Source organism: Pelodiscus sinensis, chromosome 2, assembly GCF_052426305.1.
Source record: "Pelodiscus sinensis isolate ZL-2025 chromosome 2, ASM5242630v1, whole genome shotgun sequence".
NCBI classification, from domain to species: Eukaryota; Metazoa; Chordata; order Testudines; family Trionychidae; genus Pelodiscus; species Pelodiscus sinensis.
In genome coordinates this window covers 25,867,176-25,889,012 of record NC_143053.1, presented here as the reverse complement: position 1 = coordinate 25,889,012, position 21,837 = coordinate 25,867,176, and the positions used below count along the sequence as shown (strand labels likewise).

The window sequence follows — 21,837 nt, the reverse complement described above, 5'->3', positions numbered from 1 at the left end:
TCAGCACGAAGTAGCTTTTATACGACATGTCCTGGTATTGGAGCATGAGTAGTGAACATCATCCTAGAATTCAAACTGCACTTCATGAGGTGGGGCACACCAATAAGGATGTTTACAGCTCTGGATATACTGTCTGAGCCAACCCAGAAGAAATTTAATTAGGTAATTATCCAAAACAATCTATTTAAAACTTTTTCTTCAGCAACAGAACCCACCAAATCCTTTGTCCCTCCCAACCCCCCAAAACCAAAACTCACAGTAACAGACCTTGCAAGATGCACTTTGAATGACTTCACAACAGGAGTTGAGCGCATGGAGTAGTACTGGGTTCCAAAGCAGCATTTTCTTTGTTGCGGTGCTTATATATAAAGGTGAAACTACATACTAGCTCCATTTGTTTTTAAATACACATAAACAGACAGATGCGGAACACACTTTAAGTCTGAACAATTAGTTACAATACCTTCTGTTAAAGTTGTTTCCAATTTTGGGTAATGCATAGCAAACACTTCTTTCAGCCTTTCCCTGGACTGTTGCACACTTACAGCTCATTTCAGTTATACTACAGTTTGCAGTCTGGAAATCAAAATTGTCAGTTGCAATCCCTCTGTTTCTCATTAGGAATCTGTTCTTCCTGCGATGTGCACACAAAGAACTCATTAAAAATGATGGGAGCTGCACGGTTCCAAGTGGGGGAACCCAGATCTGAGAGTATCTCAAGCTCACTAATGATGCCAGGAGGATGTGTCAACTTTGCAGTACCAGACTGGAGAATTACGGAACACTGAGAAGCAGGATTCCTTAGATCAGCAAGTCGATGTAACCTTCAAAGTCTTAGTCCAAATCCTGGCCCCTACTCACATAAGCCAATTGAAACAGTTTTACTTCTTTCCAGGTAGAATTTAAGAACTCAAGTAATATCCCAAGCATGCTGGAAGGGCTTTGTCATTTGAGAAATGACAAAAAAATAGGTAAATATTAATCTTCTGATTAAAGAGCAACTGAGAACAACATCTTATGGAGTATAAGCTGCCAGCTCACTGACCTTATTGGCCTGAGTTATGACAATGAGGAACAGAACATCAAGCGAGGCAGCCGTGGGAAAATGAAGCTCAACTGGAGGCTGGCTGCAAGCTCTAAGGAGACATGGTGTGTGAACACTGCCCGATTTCTCTGGGTGTGTGTTTTTTAAACTATTATCCATATGCTGCTACTCATTTGAAGATCAACGGCCTTAATGACTCTTCTATGGCCATTTACTTTCATGTTTCAGTAAACTTCCGGTCTCGGATGACGAAAGTCCTTTCCTTTTGATTAAAACAGAGAACTCATCCTTTCCTGCCTCAGCTCAGGACTCATTTATCTCTTGTCCAACCTAGGCCCTCAACTGTCTTCTCTTCTGAAATTTCTGAAGCATGCCTTCCCCCTGCTGGCATTATGCCAGCTCTGTTGAAATCTTCCATCTGTCCTCATAGAATCACTGTCGCAAATCCCTTTTATCCACACTAATCTCAAACTTTACAGGAGAATGTTAGTGCTCATCTCTCACATTTACACCCCTCACCTACAAAAGAATGCAGCTGGTCCTCATTCATTTTAGATTCACATGCAAAACTGCCATCTTGTTTTTAAAACTCTCCAGTATAGTTTTTGCTAAGACCTACCTTGTAGGACTTCTGTATTCATTCCCTTCCTTGCTCAGCATTACAGTGACAGTCACACAGCTGAGTCACAAAAGGTATAAGCTTTACATTGATTTTAGATTTGTTGCCCTAACTTTGCAACAAGAAAGGCTGCACTGGCAGTTTGCCAGGTGCCTGAGAACTGTACACAATTTGCATATAAATTCATATATTATCATATCTACTATAGTTAAGACAAAAAAACAAAAAGGAACAAAGCATTTAGGGAAAACAGATTTCTTTTTTTCCCCAACACTGAATTTTCACACACTCTTAACTTTCCAAAACATTCTTTTTTGGGCTGAAATTTGTCATGTTTGATCTCTATCTGAAAGTGAATTGTTTTGAAAAGTTTCAGCTAAAATCTGTTCAGCCCTTGAAGCTAAGTATAAGACCCACTTATTGTACAAAAAATGTTGCACAAACATTGTGTTTCTGTAAGGATAACAGATGAATTCAAACTTCAGATTTGCTAGTTAAAATATGCTAACATCCCAAATATGGGCTTAACTAAATTTGAAAAAATAATGGTTTAAGAGTAACCATGTTTGAAAATATAGGACTGATTAAACAAAAGCTTCTGCTAAGCTACTGGCAGGAAAACTCATGTATGCATAAGCAGCTGTTTAGGATTTTAAAAGCTCAGGTACTGAGGGAGAATGTTAGCTTCAGATTTGGACCAAAGGATGGAGGAGTTTCTAAGTGCAGCCAGTTTGCCTGGGTTTATAACTTTCAGCACCTTCATAACTCCAAAAGTACATTAGTTCTGGTAGCGTTGACAAGGAACTATTGTTAACTGAACAACCTAGAGAGTTCAACAAACAGGTGACACTGTGTAGTGAGTCAGTGTAGGATGTAAAATGTGCCTGATGATTAGCTCTGCTCTAAAGTTGTATATTTGTTCAATTCCTACACTACCTAAAACTTCCCCACGTGGCACAGCTACAGGACTAGTTGCATCTGTGCCTTTTGTGGTCTTTTTTGGGTATAGCCCCTCAGGTGTCAGGACTCATGTTTTTATCTATCCCAAAGTGGATTTCTGCAATTCTCCTACTTGCAGACTTAGCCCTGAGCTACAGCACCCTGTAATTCTCTTACATACAGAGCTAAATGAATTCTGGTACTCGCGTTTTTTCCTTTTGGGAGCCTGCATACTATATAGCCACAACAGCCCTCACCAAACTAAAGTACTGGTTGTTTTGCAATAGGAACAAAGCATTTAGGGAAAACAGAATTCAAAACAAACAGTGCATACACGTCTGGCTTAACCAAGGCTGATGGCAAACTAGGTAGGTCTAACTTCTCACAGGAGTCCTTTATGTTTCACCATGGTTCTTCCAAACAGCTTCTGACATTGTTGAGAGAGCATCTTTTTTAAGCTCCTATAGAATTTTCTGCATTCCTGGCATTGAACTATTCAAGATAAAATTTGTTTTGTAGTTTGACTGTGGAGAAGATAAAAATCTTCAAGGCTAACTCATTTGGGCACTGTCCCTTAATGAGTGTGAAGTGTTTGGTAGAGTGTGGTTTATCCTGAGCCGTTCTTCTAGACAGCTCTATATTAAACTAAATCAGTAAACATCAGATGAATGTGCAACATTCATAAATTACCACCAATCAGCTTCAAATCCATCAAAACATGTATGAAATTCCACAGAACTCAAATCCACAGTGGCATCTTTTCTGAATATCTTAAATCCAGCCCAACTGCAGGGAGCACATCACATCCCCGTGTAACAATTTGGATTTTAGGGTTCAGATGAGGGGTGGGGAACCTAAGGCCCAGAGGCCAGATGTGGCCCCCAAGGCTCGGGGCTCCTCCCCTGCAGGATTGGGGAGCCTGAGCTGGCACGTTCCAACCTCTCCTGTAAACTTCTGCAGGGCTAGAGCACACAAAATCTACTAGCCTGGCCTCCCTGGTGTGTGAGGGGAATGTGGGGAATGTCTTTCTCCATCTCAGTCAGGGGCCATGTCAGTGGGGGGGGAGAAGGAATTCTTTTTTGGCTTCTCATTTGACACACACACCCGATTGATTTTTCTGTGGATCAGTGGCCCCCAACCCAAAAAAGGTTCCCCACCCATGGTTTAGATTATTGAAGTTTCACTATGATGCGTTACAAAAAATGTATCTATTCTACTTGTGAAGCCTGTGATATTTTTGTCCTATACAAGCTAAATACCTGTCATACAAGTTGCATCTCTAAAAACCAGAATTCTCTGGTCAGGCAACATCTGTGGCCCAGCATGACTACGGATGTTCCAGGACGAGAGACTCCTGGCATGCTGCATGAAGGTGGAAACTTAGCTGGGCTGTGAGGGTGAGCCAGGAGCCAGCCTGCAGCTCATCTGGGTTGCTGGAGGAGAGGGAGCAGAGAGCCAGGATGTGGCTCAACAGGGCTATGGGAGAGGCACGTGGCTCAGCTGGGCTGTGGGAGAGGGCCAGGAGCCAGCACATGGTTCAGCTGGGCTGGGGAGGGGGCGGGAGCTGGCACATAGCTCAGCTGGGCCGTGGGAAGAGCCAGGAAGCGGGAAGAGGAGTGTTGGGGGGCCTGAAATGACCTCCCGTGCTCTGGAAAAATCCCTCATCCAGGACCCATCAGGTCACTGGGGAGGTCCAACCTGTATTAAGAAGTCCAAAGACGTTAAATACAAAAAGCTATTTTCGATGCAACTTTACAATTGTAAATTCAAACACTCTAGTCAGAAAATTCCAAAAGCTAAGGCTTCTCCTGCAAAGTTAACTCAGCCATTTTGCTAATATGAATTTTTTTATTCCTAGCTTCCAGATTAAATACATGTATTATTATTGTTTAGTACAAATGAATGCAATAAGACATGTGACATGAGTTAACTGAGTGTTCATAAAACCTTGAGGTAACATCATGGAAAATGACAGTCTAATTTGGCCAACAAATAAGGAAATGCCAAACAAAAGTAAAATTTGCTTTTATTTTTCTTTCAAAGAGAATTGTATGCAAACCTAAATGGCCTTGATTTCACAAGATTTTTCCAATACATAAACAATATTTTTAAAAGTGTTGTCAGAAGTATGAACAGGCCAACTTCTTTTGTTGAAGAATATATCAAATACTGGATTTTTCTCTTTAGTTACTGTACTCCTGAAGAGCCTGCGCCATGAAGAGTTTGCCCAGGTTCTGTGCAGTGAACTCCTTGATATTCTGGCAATAAGTATTAATCTGACCTGTGAACAAGAAAAAACAAAAACCTCTGATCATAATCTAATAAACCAAAGAGCGTTTATTATTCAAACGTAAAATTTATGTAAGGTAGGATAGCATCCTGCACAATTTTGACTGCTCTTATGCGTAGAGTCTTTAAATACACAGGAAGAACAGTAAATCAAATAAGCAGAATGGCTAAGTTAGTAAGCATTAAAATGAATTATCACTCTTGTAAGCAGAATCCAATTTTAATTACAAAAAAGTTTCATGAGATTCAACTTTTGAAAAAGACAGCTGAACAATACAACGGAAAACCATTCATGGTGCTGTGTTAGATGTTTAACCACATCAATTAACTGAAGCTCTAAAAACACTGGCTAAATTTCAGTTTAATTCTTAGGTATTTGCTGTCCCAGTTAAAAAAAATTATTCTATATCCCATGATTAGCTTGAAAACCCTCCCATCTGACATTTAGTTGGCCATGTTTTCACAAAATATTTTACTTTATTAGCAATTTCAAAAATCTTCAGGCTGTGAAGACTTGTCAGTGCTATACAGATCAAACTTCCCCATAAAACAATTTTTATACAAGTGCCGCTACAAGTTATTTATCCTGCTAGTCAGGAATAGCAAAACACAAAGCCAGTTTAATCAAAATTAAGACTGTTGAGCAGACCAATAAACTGTCAACGTAATGCTCTATTTAAAAACCTTTTAAATGCCTCAGACAAAACAGTTAAATTTTATTCTTTATCTCTATACTTAATTCCATGTGAATTAAGAAAATGGGTGCTTTCAGGTCTTCATCAACTATGCTAAAGAGAACAAATGGAGAAAGTGTTTTGGCTGATGGCTGTTTTCACTTTCTCCTCTTGTTGAGGATTGAGCTATAACCAACTATCATAAAAGCAGGCACACTCACTTTCTCTATTACATTTCATAAAACTATGTTAAAAAGTATTTTAAAGTAGCATTGTGCTACTCTGAAAATAGATTATCCAAGACAAATTGTACCAGAATTTGTACTCAGGACACCCTCAGAATTCTGAGAGACCTCAGGAAGCATTAGTAAACCAGGACACTTATTGTTTTAAAACCATGTTGTAAAAGTGACTCATTGAAGTATGTTATTTTCCTCATTTGAATTTTTTTCAAGCAACGAGGCTAAGGGCCAATTCTTTTAATGTCATATTTGTGTTGTTCATTCCTTCCACTGCACCAGACTACACAGGACTTTATTTTAATTCTCTTTCTCTCTGTATAGGGTGTGTGTAAAAATCTTCTAAATTACTTTCAAATGGCATGAGAATTCAAACTATTAGGGAGCTAATATATCTGAGTGCCTTTCAACCGAATGTCATCCAATTAGTGGTGACAGTCAATTGGCTCAAGAAACAGAAGAAACTCAAATATAAGCTTCATCCTAAAATTAAGTAATTCACTTTCTCATCATGTCTTCCATCCCAGGATTCTTTGAGGGGACTTGGGTTTGTGTTTCCGCTCATGTGTGTGTCTTGCCCGTCCTACCAAGCATAAGAAATGGGAGATGAGCTGGGGTCAGGTGTGGCAAGCAGTGGCTGCACAAGAGAGGAGGTTGTACATGCTGGGGAAACCTGCGTTTTGTTTCCACTCACTTCTTCAGTTGCCTTGGGGATGGGAGAGAAAATGAAACTGTTCTTCACCAAGAGCTCCACCTAGCTAGACTTAATTCTCCCAGCTGAGAGAATTAGATGGAGAAGATAAAGTGCACGATTCCCACAGCACAAAAATGTAAAGCTCTCCCATACAAACTAGCTTTATGTCTGTATTTCAGTTTAGTACTATGGTTACGTTTTAAAATCTTAAGCTAAACCATTTACCACCAGCATTTGCTTTATTTCTTAGATATTTCCCTAGAGAGACTAAACAAAGGGAAATAGTGCAAACACTGAGCTACCACATGACACCACATGCAAAGTGAAAGCGGGGTATTAAGGGTAACAAATCTTTATTTTCCTGTGGTTATGACAGATGTGAAAAGATGGGCTATGAAGTGAGAAAGCTCTCCAGAACCATTACCTGCAATAAGCAGTGAATCCATTCTGGCAGGGGGTTGTGGTGGTTTGAACAGTTTGCTCATGTCCTCTTCAGGAAGGGGAGGCTCTCCTCGACTCTGTCGCTGTAAGTTTTCTTGCTGGCGTCTTTGCTGATACTGGAAACAATGCAACAAACACAGATTGTGGTAGGACTCTTAACACAGATATAGTTGATGAAGGAAAACTTGTCAAGTGCAGCCAGCAAGGAAATGAAGAGAGTTATTTCACCCATATGTGAATTTTATTTAATTAAACCAATCCAATCCCCCCAAAAGTACAGGCAGTCCCCGGGTTACATGGATCCGACTTACATCGGATCCCTACTTACAAACGAGGTGAGGCAACCCCGCATTAGCTGCTTCCCCCCAGCAGACCAGGGAGATGCGAAGCTAGCCGCCCCCCCCCCCCAGCAGACCAGGAAGACGCGGAGCGGCTTTTCTCAGCAGACACATCAGCTTGAGAATAAAGGACTGAGGGAAGTGAGGTGTGGGAGAATAAAACTGAGCTCTGGAGAAATGTTTGGCTAGAGTTTCCCCTACAGTATGTACCAGTTCCGACTTACATACAAATTCAACTTAAGAACAAACCTACAGTCTCTATCTTGTACGTAACCCGGGGACTGCCTGTACATGCATATATATCAATAACGTTTTTAAAAAGTAAAAAATATATATATTTTTTAAAGAGTTGGGACTTTTGTTAGCAGAAAAATGTCCTGGAACTTTCTGTTTTGAAAGGAGGTTAAAACCCATTTTTACTGAAGCTCAGTCAATAAAATATTTGATCGAAAGATCAGTATGGTGCAAAAGACTCAATTTTCCCAAACATAGTCAAATGAGAGTCTAGAATTTTTAAGAGTGTACAAGAAGCCTTAAATAATTTTATAGCAGACATAAGAATGATCACTCTGCGTTAGATTAAAGGTCCATCTAGCCCAGTATCCTGTTTTCTGACAGTGGCTAAAGCCAGGTGCGTCAGAAGAAATGAACAGAACAAGAACAGATAATCAGTAAGTGATCTATCCCATTGCCCATTCCTAGCTTCTGACAAACAGAAGATAGGGACCTATCCGCCATGAATTTATCTAGCTTTTTTGGGGGAAGAAGGGGGTCTGTTAAAATCCAGACCTTCAAAACATACTCTGGCAAGGAGTTCCACAGGTTGATTGTGCACCTAACCTATTTTGTTGCTCTTTCCTGAACTTTTGCCAAATCAAAGAAGTCTTTTTTGGGATGAGCTGACCACATCTGCACTATTTCACTAGGAGTTAGGTGAAGCAACGGAATGGGTTACCTAGGGAGATGGTGGAATCTCCAACCCTAGAGATTTTTAAGTCCTGCCTTGACAAAGCCCTGGCTGGGATGATTTTGTAGGGATTAGTCCTGCTTTCAGCAGGGGGTTGGACTCAACCTCCTGAGGTCTCTTCCAGCCCTATGATTCTATTCTATGAATCTATGTGGGCTATCTTGGATTTATATAGCGCATTAAGATATTTTCTGTCTTATTCTCTATCCATTTTTAAATTATTCCTAAAATTCTGCTTGCTTTTTTGACTCCTACTGCACATTGAGTGGATGTTTGACAACTGTCCACAATAACTCCAAGATACCTCTCTTGAAAGTATGGACCCCTAGGAGACACCACTATTTACATCTCTCCATTCTGGAAACTGACCATTTATTCCTACCCTTCATTTCCTATCTTTTATCGACTTAACAAAATCTATAAGAGGACCTTCCCTCTTACCCCATGACTTCTTACTTTGCTTAAGAGCCTTTGGTGAAGCACTTAGTCAAAGACTTTCTTGAAATCTAAGTACATTATAACCACTGGGTCCTCCTTTCCAAATGTTTGTTGACCCCCTCAACAAATTCTAGTACATTGGTGAGGCATGAGCTATCTTTACAAAAAGTATGCTGACACTTCCCACAACAAATTATGTCCCCTTATGTGTCTAACAATTCTGTTCTTTACTATAGTTTCAACCAATTTGCTTGGTACTCAGGTTAGAGTTATTAGCCTGTAGTTGCCAGGATCATCTCTAGAGCGATCCTCCATCACCTGTACCAAATGATATTTGTCACCTAAAAAGAATGGCTCAGGTTTGGGAATCTTGCTCATGTCCTCAGTTGTGAAGACTGATGAAAGAATTCATTTAGTTTCTCCACAATGACCTTATCATCCTTGAGTGCTCCTTTAGCATCTCAGTCATCCAGTGGCCCCACTGGTTGTTTAGTAGGCTTCCTGCTTCTAAAGTGCTATTTTTAAAGTGTGCTAATACTTTTTGAATTTTTGGCTAGCTGTTCTTCAGATTCCTTTTTGGCCTTCCTAGTTATATTTTTACACCTTTTCTGACAGAGTTTATGCGCCTTTCTATTTTCCTCACTAGGATTTAACTTCCACTTTTTAAACAATGCCTTTTTATCTTTCACTGCTTCTTTTATTGCTTTTTCCCCCACTGCTTACAAATTCAGAAATTCCTAAGTCCTTTGTCAACACAATGTTATTATATAGCAGGGGAAAAGACTTCTTGATAACTATCTCTTCAGCTGAAGAGCAAGAACCATATATCAATGATACAGAATTGGCTAAAACATGTTATTGTCCATCCATAGATCAAGCTTTATTTGTTCTTTTATCCATTAGAAGCGTTTGGAAATGTTGCCACTTAGTAGTCATTACTATATAGCCCAATACAAGGAAGAATTAAAGTAATTTGACTGACTTATTAAAGAAGGTGTTTACAAGTTGTTCTTATAATTTTGCCCTTTTCAAGTCTATTTTTACAATGTTTTTAAATTCAGTGACGCAAGATTACTTTTTTAGCTATTAGCTGAATATTTATGTTTTTACAAAAACAGTTCTTGAATAAGCCATAAAGGAATGCTACATTTATTTTTAAAGATATATACATATTTTAGAAGCCATGTAATGTATTTTGCATGGTACTATACACATAAAAATGAATGTTGAAATAAACTAGATATATGTAGACAGTAAAAGCATAAACTTTCATCTGTAGCTTGTTCATTTAAACTCATAGCAAATATATTTAAATCTGAAGGCCGAGAGTCACACATGATATTTTTATTGTCAGTTTACTACATCAGCACAGAAATACTTGAATGCATTTCAGTATGCCATCAGATACTTTTTTTTGTATCTCAGCAGCAATGACAAACGTGGTCTTCGGGCCACATTAATGAAGAAAAGGTTACATAGTCATATTTCTGTGTGTAACTGAATTATATTATATTGCACCACCCACTTCTTAGCTGGTTTCTTGTTTCATATAAAAATTGCTTGCTCTGAATCACAACTGCTCCATTTTGTAAATGAAGTACTGACTGCTAACTATACTGCAATAATCCGCTACAAAAGCAATTAAAGTTAGTAAAGAAATGAGGTGCAACATTCTGGAACCTACTTCACTGGGCTTTTCCAAATAAATATATCTTTTCATTATTCAAATAACCTTGACAATACAATGTGAATACATATTTTGTCATCTAATGTTACCATGTCTGTTCTAAATAGGCAGATGACTGTGCAAGGAGGAGTTTCAAACAATGCAGAAAATGTTTGCTTTCTGAACTAACCTCTATATTACTGGTTCTCAAACTTTTGCACTGGTGACCCCTTCCACACAGCAAGTCTCTGAGGGTATGTCTACATTGCATTCCTCCTTCGACAGAAGAATGCAAATGCAGACAAATGGAATTGCAAATGAAACGTGGATTTGAATTTCCCACACTTCATTTGAATAATCACAGCCAGACGCTTTTCTGAAATAGTGTATTTTGAGAAAAAAACCTCCAATAATGAGGAGTAAAGGTTACTTCAAAGGGTTTCTTTTTTAAATAACCCAGTTTTTTTTCTCAAAATATGCTATTTTGGAAAAGCGGTCGGCCACGATTATGCAAATGAAGCGCAGGAAATTCAAATCCACATTTCATTTGCAATTTTGTTTGTCTGCGTTTGCATTCCTCTCTTGAAGGAGGAATGCAATGCAGACATATCCTGAGTTTGACCTCCCCCCTATAAATTAGCAACACTTTTTATATATTTAATACTATTATAAATGCTGAAGTAAAGTGGAGTTTGGGGTGGAAGCTGACAGCTCATGATCAATGTTCCCTCTAATATTTCCCATCCAGGAGTGGGGTGAGTTTTGTCCTGTGCATCAGTATTGAGTTCACGTGTGCTCGTTCGGATGGTTGCCACTGTGGCACCTAAGTATCTTCTAAACCATTCCCTTTTCCCCTCTGCTGCCATGTTTCCCACCTTCCCCCTCACCCCATCTACTCCCCTAGAGCCTGCTGCCACCTTCACCTCTCAATAGGGATGTTAAATATTGGTTAACTGAATAGTCGATTAACCTCAAATTCTTATCAGTTACTCAAAATAGTCCTGGGGGCGGGGCCAGCAGCCAGTGTGCTCCCGCCTCAGTCCTGAGGACCCCCCTCCCATTCTGCACTGCTGCCCCGTGTGAGAGACAGAAGCAAGGGGTGCCAGATGGAACCTGGTCCATGAGGGGAGCCAGTTTAAAAATCAGCTCCCATCGCAGACCAGCTGCCTATCTCCGTGTTGCTGCCTCTGATACAGCCCCTTTCTGGGAGGGGAGCGGGTCTGAGCTCCCATCCCTCGTATGAGCTGAAACTGAGCTAGGCTGCCTGCCCACCTGGCTCCTAATATAGTCGAAATGCAGAGCCACAGAGGGGGTAGGTCCTGGACTCAGTGTAAGTCAGGACTGAGCCACACTGCTGGCCAGCCTGCTAAAAAATTTACTGGCTAGGGGGAGGGGCGAATGCGTGTAGTCTTTAGCATTAACCTATAAGCTTTTGCTTATCGATTAAATCAACTACACTATTACATCCCTATCGTTCAACCTTCCCTGCTGTCCAGGCTCCTGCCCTTCTCACTCCCCTCAGCCCTCCTGGGACCTGCCCTCCCAGCCCATTCTCTCTGACCCTTGCACCTGTCTTTCCCTTCCCTCCAGTGGCCATCTCCTTTAGCCCCATTCCGATTATCTGTAGCTGCCCCTCCCCATCCCCTGTCCAAAAACCTCCCTTTATCCACCTGCCCTCCCACTCTCCTCTGCTCTCTGGTGCCATCCCTCCTCACCCAAAGTCTGCCCCTTCTGCTTCACTCTGGTAATCCCTCTGGCACCTGAACCTTCCTTTACTCCCTGCACTCTCCTGGTGTCTCCCCCTTCTCTCACTGCCCCTGACTTCTTCCTCCCTGGTGCCCACCCCCTCACCACCTTCTGCCCCAGGTCTCCTTATGCCCCTCTGGGCCCTCACACATCACTTGTTCCTTCCTCAAGCCCACCACTCCTTTCAACCCCGCTTTTCTCAGCACCCACTTCTCCCCTCTCCTCTTCCTTACTGTTGCTCCTATTGCTCCCTCCCTCCTACCCCTCCCCTTTCCACTCCCAGCATCACCTCATCCCCTCGCTTCTCCCACACCTACTGATACATTCCTATCCCCCTATCCTCCTCTGCCCTTTCTCCATGGCATTTGTGTCTCCACTATCCTTGCCCTTGGTGCCTTCCCCTTTCTTCTCCTGCCCTGGACTCCCCTCAGCACAAGCCCCTTCCTCTCCTCACCCTCATTCTCCCCTTACTTCTCCCCCTGTCCATCTGCTTTCTTAACATTTGCACCTGCTGGCAAGCGGCCAAGTGGCAGGCAGCTGCCCTGTGTCCCAGGGCTGGAGCTAAGACCACAGTGCAATTTTTGTACCGCATCCCCAGGCCCAGGAACAGCTGCACTGCGGCCGGGCTTCAGTCCTGGCACACACAGCAACTGTCCGCCATGTGGCCCCACCCTGGGAAGAGCTGGGGCCAGGGCTGCATGGCAGCTTCTGAGGCTGGCACTGCTGTTCTAAAAACAGCACTGTGGTCCCAGCTTCAGTCCCGGCACCCAGGGCAGCTGCTCGCCACATGGCCGCACCCCCATGTACCAAGAGAGGAGCCCAGGTCATGGTGCTATTTTTAGTACCATGGTCCCAGTCTCAGAAGCTGCCATGCAGGCCCAGCTGCAGCTGTTCCTGGGGTGGGGCTGCATGGTAAGCAGTTGCGGCATATGCTGGATCTAGAGGCTGGCCATGGTGCTATTTTTAGTACCACAGTCCCAGCCTCAGAAGCTGCCACACAGCCCCATCCGTTCCTGGGGGGAGGCCGCATGATGGGTGGCTGCCGCGTGTGCTAAGACTAGAGCCTGGTCGTGGTGCTATTTTTAGTACCACAGCCCAGAGTCCAGCTCCCGCAGATGCCACTCAGTCTGCCCTGACTGAAGCTCCAGCTCTGCAGAAGGGCCAGGGCTGCTTTGTGGTTGCTTAGGTGCTCCTGGGGCGGGGCAGCCACCCACTACTCGGTTCCACCAAGAAGCAGCTGAAAGCCACTGCGTGGCTCTGCTAAAGTGGTGTGCAGGAGTCAAATTGCTGGTGCGTGCCCAAGCAGACGCACGCTTTAGAAGGAACTATACTCGTGACCCCCCTGAGAAGACTGAACCACAGTTTGAGAATCGCTGCTCTAGATGCAGCAGCTGGTATGCAGGGCATTTCAACAGGCTAGTCTGAATGGTATTAAATGTAACCTTATATGATGCTTCATTCTTGTTTTATGAAAAAAAAAAGTTTTGATTCAGCTTCTCTCAGCTACCAACCTGATGTTTTTGCTGCTGCTGCTTGCTTGTGTTTCTCAGGTAAGTATTATATTTAACTATATCCTGGCTCATTTCATCCACTCTGTCCATCAGCAATTGCAGGCTCTTCCCCAGGTGATTACTGAAATACAAGAGTAATTTTTTATTGGTAAAATTAACCATAACAATATTTTAAAATTCAAGTGGATTACAAAGTCACTTGACCACCGTTCTTGCCAAAAAGTGCAGGTAGTTACAGGTAGTCCCCGGGTTACGTACAAGATAGGGACTGTAGGTTTGTTCTCAAGTTGAATTTGTATGTAAGTCGGAACTGGTACATATTGTAGGGGAAACTCTAGCCAAACATTTCTCCAGAGCTCAGTTTTATTCTCCCACACCTCACTTCCCTCAGTCCTTTATTCTCAAGCTGAGGTGTCTGCTAAGAAAAGCCGCTCCGCGTCTCCTTGGTCTGCTTGGGGGGGTGTTAGCTTTGCGTCTCCTTGGTCTACTGGGGGGAAGCAGCTAGTGCAGGGTTGCCTCACCCCGTTTGTAAGTAGGGATCCTATGTAAGTCGGATCCATGTAACCCGGGGACTGCCTGTACTTTCCTTCTAGAAATGCATAGTAGGAGCGGGGGCAGGGCCTGGGAGGGTTTTGTGACCTGGGAGAAGTGGGGGGGAAAGGAGTGCAGGGGGTTTGGGTGGTGACATGGAGAAGAGGCATGGGAAGCAGGGTCAGGGAGGGGTATGTGTTCAGGAAAGGATTCTAGCCTGGGGGGATAAGAGGGGGTGTAGGGTTTGGGAGGGAGCTGTAACCTGGAAGAGGTGGGGAGAGGAAATACGGAGGGTTTGGTTGGTGGCCTGGGGCAGGTAGTTGGGACAAATGAGGGGCTGGAGTGCCAGAGGCATGCTCTGGCTGGGAGGCGCTTACCTAGGCAGCTCCCAGCCAGCAACTCTGCGCAAACCTGAGACAGGCTCCATGCCTGTGTGCTAGGTAGGTTGCTCCATGTGGCTCTGCTCCAACACAAGGAGGAGAGGAAGGGAGGAAAAAGGCTTCATTCACTGCCCTGCCCTCAGCAAAATTTCTCAGCTCCTACTGTCCAGAAACCAGCTAACAGAAGCTGGGGGATTTTGCTAGGGCATGAGGACAGCATGCGAAACCTTTCTCCTTCCTGCCCAGATTGCATGCCAATTAGCACCCTGCTGTTTGAAGCTGCTGCAGTTGCTCTGTAGTAAGGGTGCCAGAGAGGCAGCCGCGGGCCAGATCTGGTGGCGTGGCAGGCCGAATCCGGCTCGCTAGCCACCTCTTGCCCACCCCTGGTTTAAAGTCTCTGCTAGGCCCATGCAATCTTCCTGGGTCTCTTGACCAATTGAGCAGTCAAATATTCTTCAAGGCTTCATAAAAGTAAGTAAGATACCAAGTTACACTTGGAAGTTTAGGAGACATCATTTGCCCTTTAATTGTTGACAGACGAAGTTGTTTCCAATGAGACTAATACAACATTCCATACTGCAGGCCATATGGAAGCAGCAAGGCTGAGTGGGTTCAATTTAGGTTATATGCAAACTTGTACAAACAATCCAGTCTGTTTAGTAATTTTAATACCTTTTCCCCCCAATTTATGAAGCTGGATTTTCCAAGATATCACAGCAGGACAAGATAGCCCAAGAGTTCTGAAGGAACTCAAATATAAACTTCAGAACTACTAACTGTAATCTGAAACTGATTGTGAAACAACCCTCTGTACCAGACAACTGGAAGGTAGCTAATGTAACCACAGGTTTTGAAAAAGGGCTCCAGAGGGCAATTACAGGACACTAAGCTGAACTTCACTGCTGCGCAAATTGATAGAAACTATTGTAAAGAACAGCTTTACCGAGACACATAAATGAATATAATATGTTGGGAGTGGGGAGGTCAAAATGGCTAAGAGAAATCATGTCTCACCAATGTGTTACATTTCTTTGAGGGTATCAATAAGTACACAGATAAGCATGAGAGAGTACTAGGATTTCCAAAAAGCCTTAGTTTATTTAAGAGCCTTTGTTGAGGGATGTTTGCTAAGTAGTGATGGGATCACAGGGAAGATTCTCTCATGTATCAGCAACAAGTTAAAAAAACAAAACAAAACCCAGGGTAGGAATAAGTGGTCAGTTTTTCACAATGCAGGGAGGTAAATAATGGGATCACCCTAGGATATGTACTTGGACCTGTGCTGTTGAACATATTCATAAATGATCTGGAAAAGGGAATCAACAGTGAAATGACAAGATTGTAGATGATACAAAACTACTCAAGATAGTTAAGCGCAAAGCAAACGACAAAGATTTACAGTAAGACCTCACAAAACTGGGTGCCTGAACAACCAACAACCAATGAAATTCAACTTTGACAGGTCAAAGTAATGCATGTTGGAAAAAATAAGCCAAATTACACATATTATGTGTAGTTCTCAATTAGTTACCAATTAAGAAAGATGAAGGAGTCACACTGGATAGTTATTTGAGAATTTCAGCTCTATGCACAGCATTAGTCAACAAGGCTAACAGAATTATTAGAAAGTATTAGGAAAGAGATAAAAATAATGCAGAAAATATAATACCACTATATAAATACATGGTGCAACCCCACCTTTAATATCATGCCCAGGTCTGGTCACACCATCTCAAAAAGTGTAACACCATCTCAAAAAGTGGGAAAGGTTCAGAGAAAAGCAATGAAAAAAATGATCAAAGGGAGCTTCTATATGAGAAGAGACTAAACACATTAGGGCTGTTCAGCTGAGAAGAGAGATGATTAATGGGGAATACGATAAAGATGTATAAAACCATGAATGCTGTGGAGAACATGAATACAGAATTATTATTTATCTTTTGCCACAATACAAAAAACAGAAGTCACCAGATTAAATTATCAGGCAACAAGTTTAATACCAATAAGAGGAAGCACTTTTTCACATAACACAATTAACTTGTGAAACCCATTACCATGGGATGTTGTGATGGTCAAAAGTATAACTAGATGGATTTGAAGATGAACTAGTTAAGTTCACAGAGGACTGGTCTATGTTTAACAGCAGGTTAGATAAACATCCATCAGGGATGATTCTAGATGGTGCTTGGTCCTGCTGTGACGGTAGGGGATGACCTCTCAAGATGCCTTCCAGTCCTAGTATTCTATGATTCTGCAATGGCTATTACCGTATTTTCCGGCGTATAAGACGACTTTTTATACTAAAAAACATCCCCCAAAAATCGGGGGTCGTCTTATACGCCGGGTATAAACATACTGTAGCTTCGGCTACATACAGAACGTCCCTATTATTACCTTTTAGCCCGCTGGATGTGCCCTAATACAGTACTGTAGCTTCGGCTACATACAGAACGTCCCTGTGCTGATACTGTATGTACCGCACTGAGCCAATCACAGCAAGTGGTGTCATCTATTAATGCATACAAAGCCTGCTCGGATTGGCTGAGTCAGAGAGGCGGGCTATTACAACCTTTGCCAATCTGAGCAGGCTTTGTATGCATTAATAGAATACACCGCTTGCCGGGATTGGCTCAGCGCGGTACATACAGTATCAGCACAGGGACGTTCTGTATGTAGCCGAAGCTGCAGTACTATATTAGGGCACATCCAGCGGGCTAAAAGGTAATAATAGGGACGTTCTGTATGTAGCCAAAGCTACAGTACTGTATTACCGCACATCCAGCGGCCTAAAAGATTAGGGACGTTCTGTAAGTGGGTGTACAACAAATAGCTGGTAGAAAAGACCCCATCATGGCTCCCGCAAGAAGAAGGAAATTTGAAGCCAGTTTCAAGCTGAAAGTTGTAAACTTTGCCAAGGAACATAATAACTGTGCTGCTGCAAGTCAATATGGAGTAACAGAAAAGATGGTCCGAGACTGGAAAGCAAATGAAGATGCATTAAAGAGTATGCCAAGTAGTAAGTGAGCATTAAGAAGAGGCACCCCACATTGGTCAGAACTTGAAAAGCACGTAGCAGACATGGTGCATGAGCATCGTCAAAATGGTTATGTAGTGACACGAAATAAAATACGTATGTTTGCACTTCAGTGGGCCAAATCTAACCCAGATCACAGCAAAGGATTTAAGGCCACTGTATCCTGGTGTACTAGGTTCTTGGAAAGGCATAATCTAGTACTGAGGCAAAAGACCAAAATTGCACAAAAATTACCTGCAGATCTCGACGGCAAAGTAAGTCTTTTCCATCGATATGTATTACAACAGCGCAAGAAACATGGCTATGCATTAAGTCAGATCGGAAATATGGATGAAACTCCTATGAATTATTTAAATCAAATCTGATGTTATTAAATGGTGTTGCCTCGAAAGGGGGGATAGTCTTATATGGCGAGTATAGGCCAAAACCTATGTTTTAACTTGAAAATTAGGGGGTCATCTTATACGCCCAGTCTCCTTATACGCCGGAAAATACGGTACCTAGATAGACAGGGATGTAGCCCCACGTGCTGGGTATCCCTGCACCTATGACTGCCAGAGGCATGAGAGGAAGACAAGGGTAGATCTCGCCATACCTGCCCTGTTCTGTACACTCCCCTGAAACTCTGGTACTGGCCATTGCTGGCGGCAAGTTAAGAGGCTAGACAGATCATTGGGCAGAACCACTTTGGTCATTCTTATGTTCTAAAACATTTCCTTGCCCCCAAACCTACCTTTTACTGTCATATCTATGGTGACACCATTCATACCAAATGGGAGCGTAGGGAAGGGAGACTATTGCTCTGTATTTTAATTCTTGGACTGATTGGAAGCAGGGCTTGCTGGCTTCCAAATGAATAGTGCTCAGATCCAGGCCAGTTAATCACACAAACTCCAATGTTCTTTTCTCTACTGAAATGCATTATTACTAGTTTTTAGTTAGCCACTCCATTTTGTATACTTCTTTGTGAAAATCATATAGCCACTACTCCTCTAGACTGTCTATATCAGCAGTGGGCTATAATTTTTGACTGGGGGCCACTCCACGATTTTGGAAAGCAGTCAAGGGCTGCACTTCTCTATGGAGGAGTTATGGGGTTTGGGATGGAGGCTAGGTGCAGAAGGGAGCTCAGGGTAGGGGACTGTAGTGCAGGAAAGGGTGTTTGGTTTGAGAGGAAGTTTAGGTGAAGTAGGGGGTTGTGACTTTGGACAGAGGATTAGAATGCTGGGACCAGGAGGGAGTAGGGGTGCAGGAGTGAATTTCAACCTCAGGGATGGGTACAGCAGGAGATGCAGAGTCTGGGAGAGAATTCTGATCTGAGGCAGTGTGCAGAGGATTTAGGTTGTGACCTAGGGCAGATGGAGGTGATGACCTCGGGCAGGGAGTTAAGAAGTGGGAGGAGCTGGGGTGCAGGAGACAGGGGCTGAGGTGCCAGAGGGTCCCTGAGGCTGGCTACTTCCAGCCCCAGACACATGGATTTCTCCCATGTGCTGCTCAGGGCTGCGTGTCCCTGGGGGGCAAGAGTCTTCTCACATGCTTCCTCACCCCCAGGCCAACTGCCACCTTTCAAAACAGCTGGTGGTTCCCTCTACGTGCCACGCAACCCTAGCGGTCGGGAGTAGAAGGGGGAGTTTGTGCACTCACCTGCCCCTAAATGACTGGTCCAGGGGCAGGGGAGCACGCAAAATTCCCTCTCTCCTCCCCACTGCGAACAGCGTGTGGTGCGTAGTGCCACACATGCCTGGTGAGAGAAGGCGGCAGGAGACTTCCTACACTACCCCACCCCCAAACCAATCGAGGTCTGTGGCAGGGGGAGTGTGTGCGAAATCACTCGCTCCCAGACCGCCTTAGCAGGGGGGCCAGGGGCTGGATCAAATGGCTTGGCGTGTCAGTTCCAGCCCACAGGCTGTATCACCCATCCCCCCACTCCCCGGTGTATATGAATATGTCCCTTGGAATTTTATAATACATTCTTTCTACATTCTTCACCTCTCTAAAGGTTCTTGTGTCATTGCCCCAAGTATGGGACGTGCTACTTGACAATTCACTCTAAGCAGTCTCCTGTTCACCCAGCTGAGAACCTCAGCATTAGTTTCACCCCATGACTTATTTTCTACTCAAATTTTAAAATCTCTTTGGGAGTGGAAGAAAATGAGAAAAGCTTTAACTAAAGAGCAGCAGGAAAGGTGTCCCTATAATAATTTTTGAATTTCTTCTTTGGGGGAAAAGTGGGGGGAGAGAGGGAGTTGAGTATTTTAACTGTATGATATTAGAACTGTAGAATACTGCCATGACTATGGGTGAGTGTATTTTCAGCTCTTTATAGAGTTTATATTAACCAATGTGTTCAAACTGTATATTATCAAAAGCAACCAATGTGTTCAAACTGTATATTATCAGAAGCAAGTGTCTGTGTAAATGCACAGTAATGGCCTTGCAGGGCATGTGGGTATCACAAATACTTAATTATTTTACAGATAGTGTCCACATGAAATATGGCTAGTTACAGGGAATTGTTTTATGGGAATATCTCTGGGGACAGTTCAGTTTAGTAGAATGCTGAAAAAGGGAGTTATTGTTAAAAGTTGTAGTAATATGGCGTTTGCTTTCATTGCCAGGGAAACACAAAGCTGAAAATAGATAACTTAAACAGATGTGAATTGAGACATGCCAGTTCTTGTTCCTACCTCCTTTTTAAAAAAGGACCAACAGGAACTGGTTTCTTGAGAGTGTAAATGTACATACATATGCACATCTATGAAGCATGTCTATGAAACAAATTAAATAAAATCTTGTACAAAGCATGGCAGAAATCCATACTTAATAAAATACAAATATAACACTCGGGAAAACAAACAAAAAAAAAATCAGTGAAATTGTTTGAGTCACCCTTTACAACAAAAGTAGGCATGGCCCCATGTCACTCAGTTGGTATGAGGCAGTAAATCCATGCAGGTAACTGTCGATAAAGGTGAGTTTAATAAACATCTGAACCTTTATTTGTTAGGTTCAAATGCCAGACAAAAGAAACACTTCATCTAAGGAAAGACATCCGTGGAAGAGGTTTGCCTTTGCATAAATGTTTAGAATTCTACAATCTCTAAAACTGCAGAGAAAATCTATTAATAAAGACACTATTTAGAACATGTAATTCCCTTCTATATGACAGAAGCTATAATAATATTGCATTTAGCTCTATATAAAAGGTATCTCACTAAATAGATTGCCCAATTAATTTTTTCCCTTCAAATAATGATCAGGAACAGAGTGGCAAGAACGTATATGAGAAATACTATGTGACAGCTGCAACGTTTGGGAAGGGCCAAACAACCTCTCTGCAGCCACTCTTCCTACTTCCCCCACTATGGAAGTATGTTCTCTTCTACAACAAAGTTCCCCACTTCTATGGTGGCTACCTCTGTGTGACCAACATGGCAATGAAAAACCCTGTAACTTTGATTTGGGGGTTGGAGGTGCTGAAAGAGCTCTTTCACAGACCTGTGTGGGATGAGCCTTTAAAAGGGTACAAGACTAGTAGACAGGAGACTTGAGTTTTATATTCTCAGGTCTGTGCCTTTGGGCAACATGCTTCTCCACTCTCTGCCTCAGTTTCTTCATCTGTAAAATGGGAATTGTCCTATTTACCTTAATTTGGAGAGCACACTGAGGTCTATTAATGAGAAATATTACATGTAAAGACTAACATTGTTTTCTGAGAACCAAGTAGTCTTCCTCATTTCATACCAAAATATAAAGGCTGATACCTGAAAAATGTTTGCCACGTAGATGTTACCTCAGTAACTACTCACCACATGTGAGTCTCTAATACTGCTCTTCGCTTTAGACAAATTGAAATATAAACGATCCATTGTGAGTTTAGACCTCAAAATGGCTTTTTGAATTTCAACTTTATCATCAAGAGAATGGACAAGAGATGGGTAAAAAGAAAGGGAAAGCTGGTTGTAATTATTTCTCTCAAGATGTGAAATATCACCTGCCAGGATTCTAACCCCAAGTCTCAGATCCCTATCACAACTCTGGAAGAACTCCCCAAGCTTGTGTCTCTTCACCAAGAGAAACTGGCCCAATAAAATATATTACCTCACCCACCCTGTCTCTCCACAGTCTTTAAGGCAGTATGGCTGTTAGGGTATCAGGAGACCACAGAGTGTGAGCCAAAGTCCCCAGCTTGCTGTTGTGTGCCATCCTGAACTTTAAAGTCTCATGGAAGGAAAAAGTTTCAAGAAATAAATAAGTTAATCAAAACAAGTTATGAAGAATATGCT

General features: G+C 42.6%; 1 protein-coding gene across 1 annotated transcript in view; it reads right to left on the bottom strand.

Annotated features, from left to right (window-relative positions):
- Nucleotides 1–4,612: 4,612 nt before the first annotated feature.
- Nucleotides 4,613–21,837, bottom strand: part of EIF3H (eukaryotic translation initiation factor 3 subunit H) — a 141,956-nt gene continuing 124,731 nt past the window's right edge. The window contains exons 6-8 of the mRNA XM_006130789.5: nt 13,607–13,727; nt 6,924–7,056; nt 4,613–4,884 (exon numbers count right to left, since the gene is read on the bottom strand). Of these exons, the coding sequence (XP_006130851.2) occupies nt 4,787–4,884; nt 6,924–7,056; nt 13,607–13,727 (352 nt within the window). The 3' untranslated portion in view covers nt 4,613–4,786. The remainder of the gene's footprint in view (nt 4,885–6,923; nt 7,057–13,606; nt 13,728–21,837) is intronic.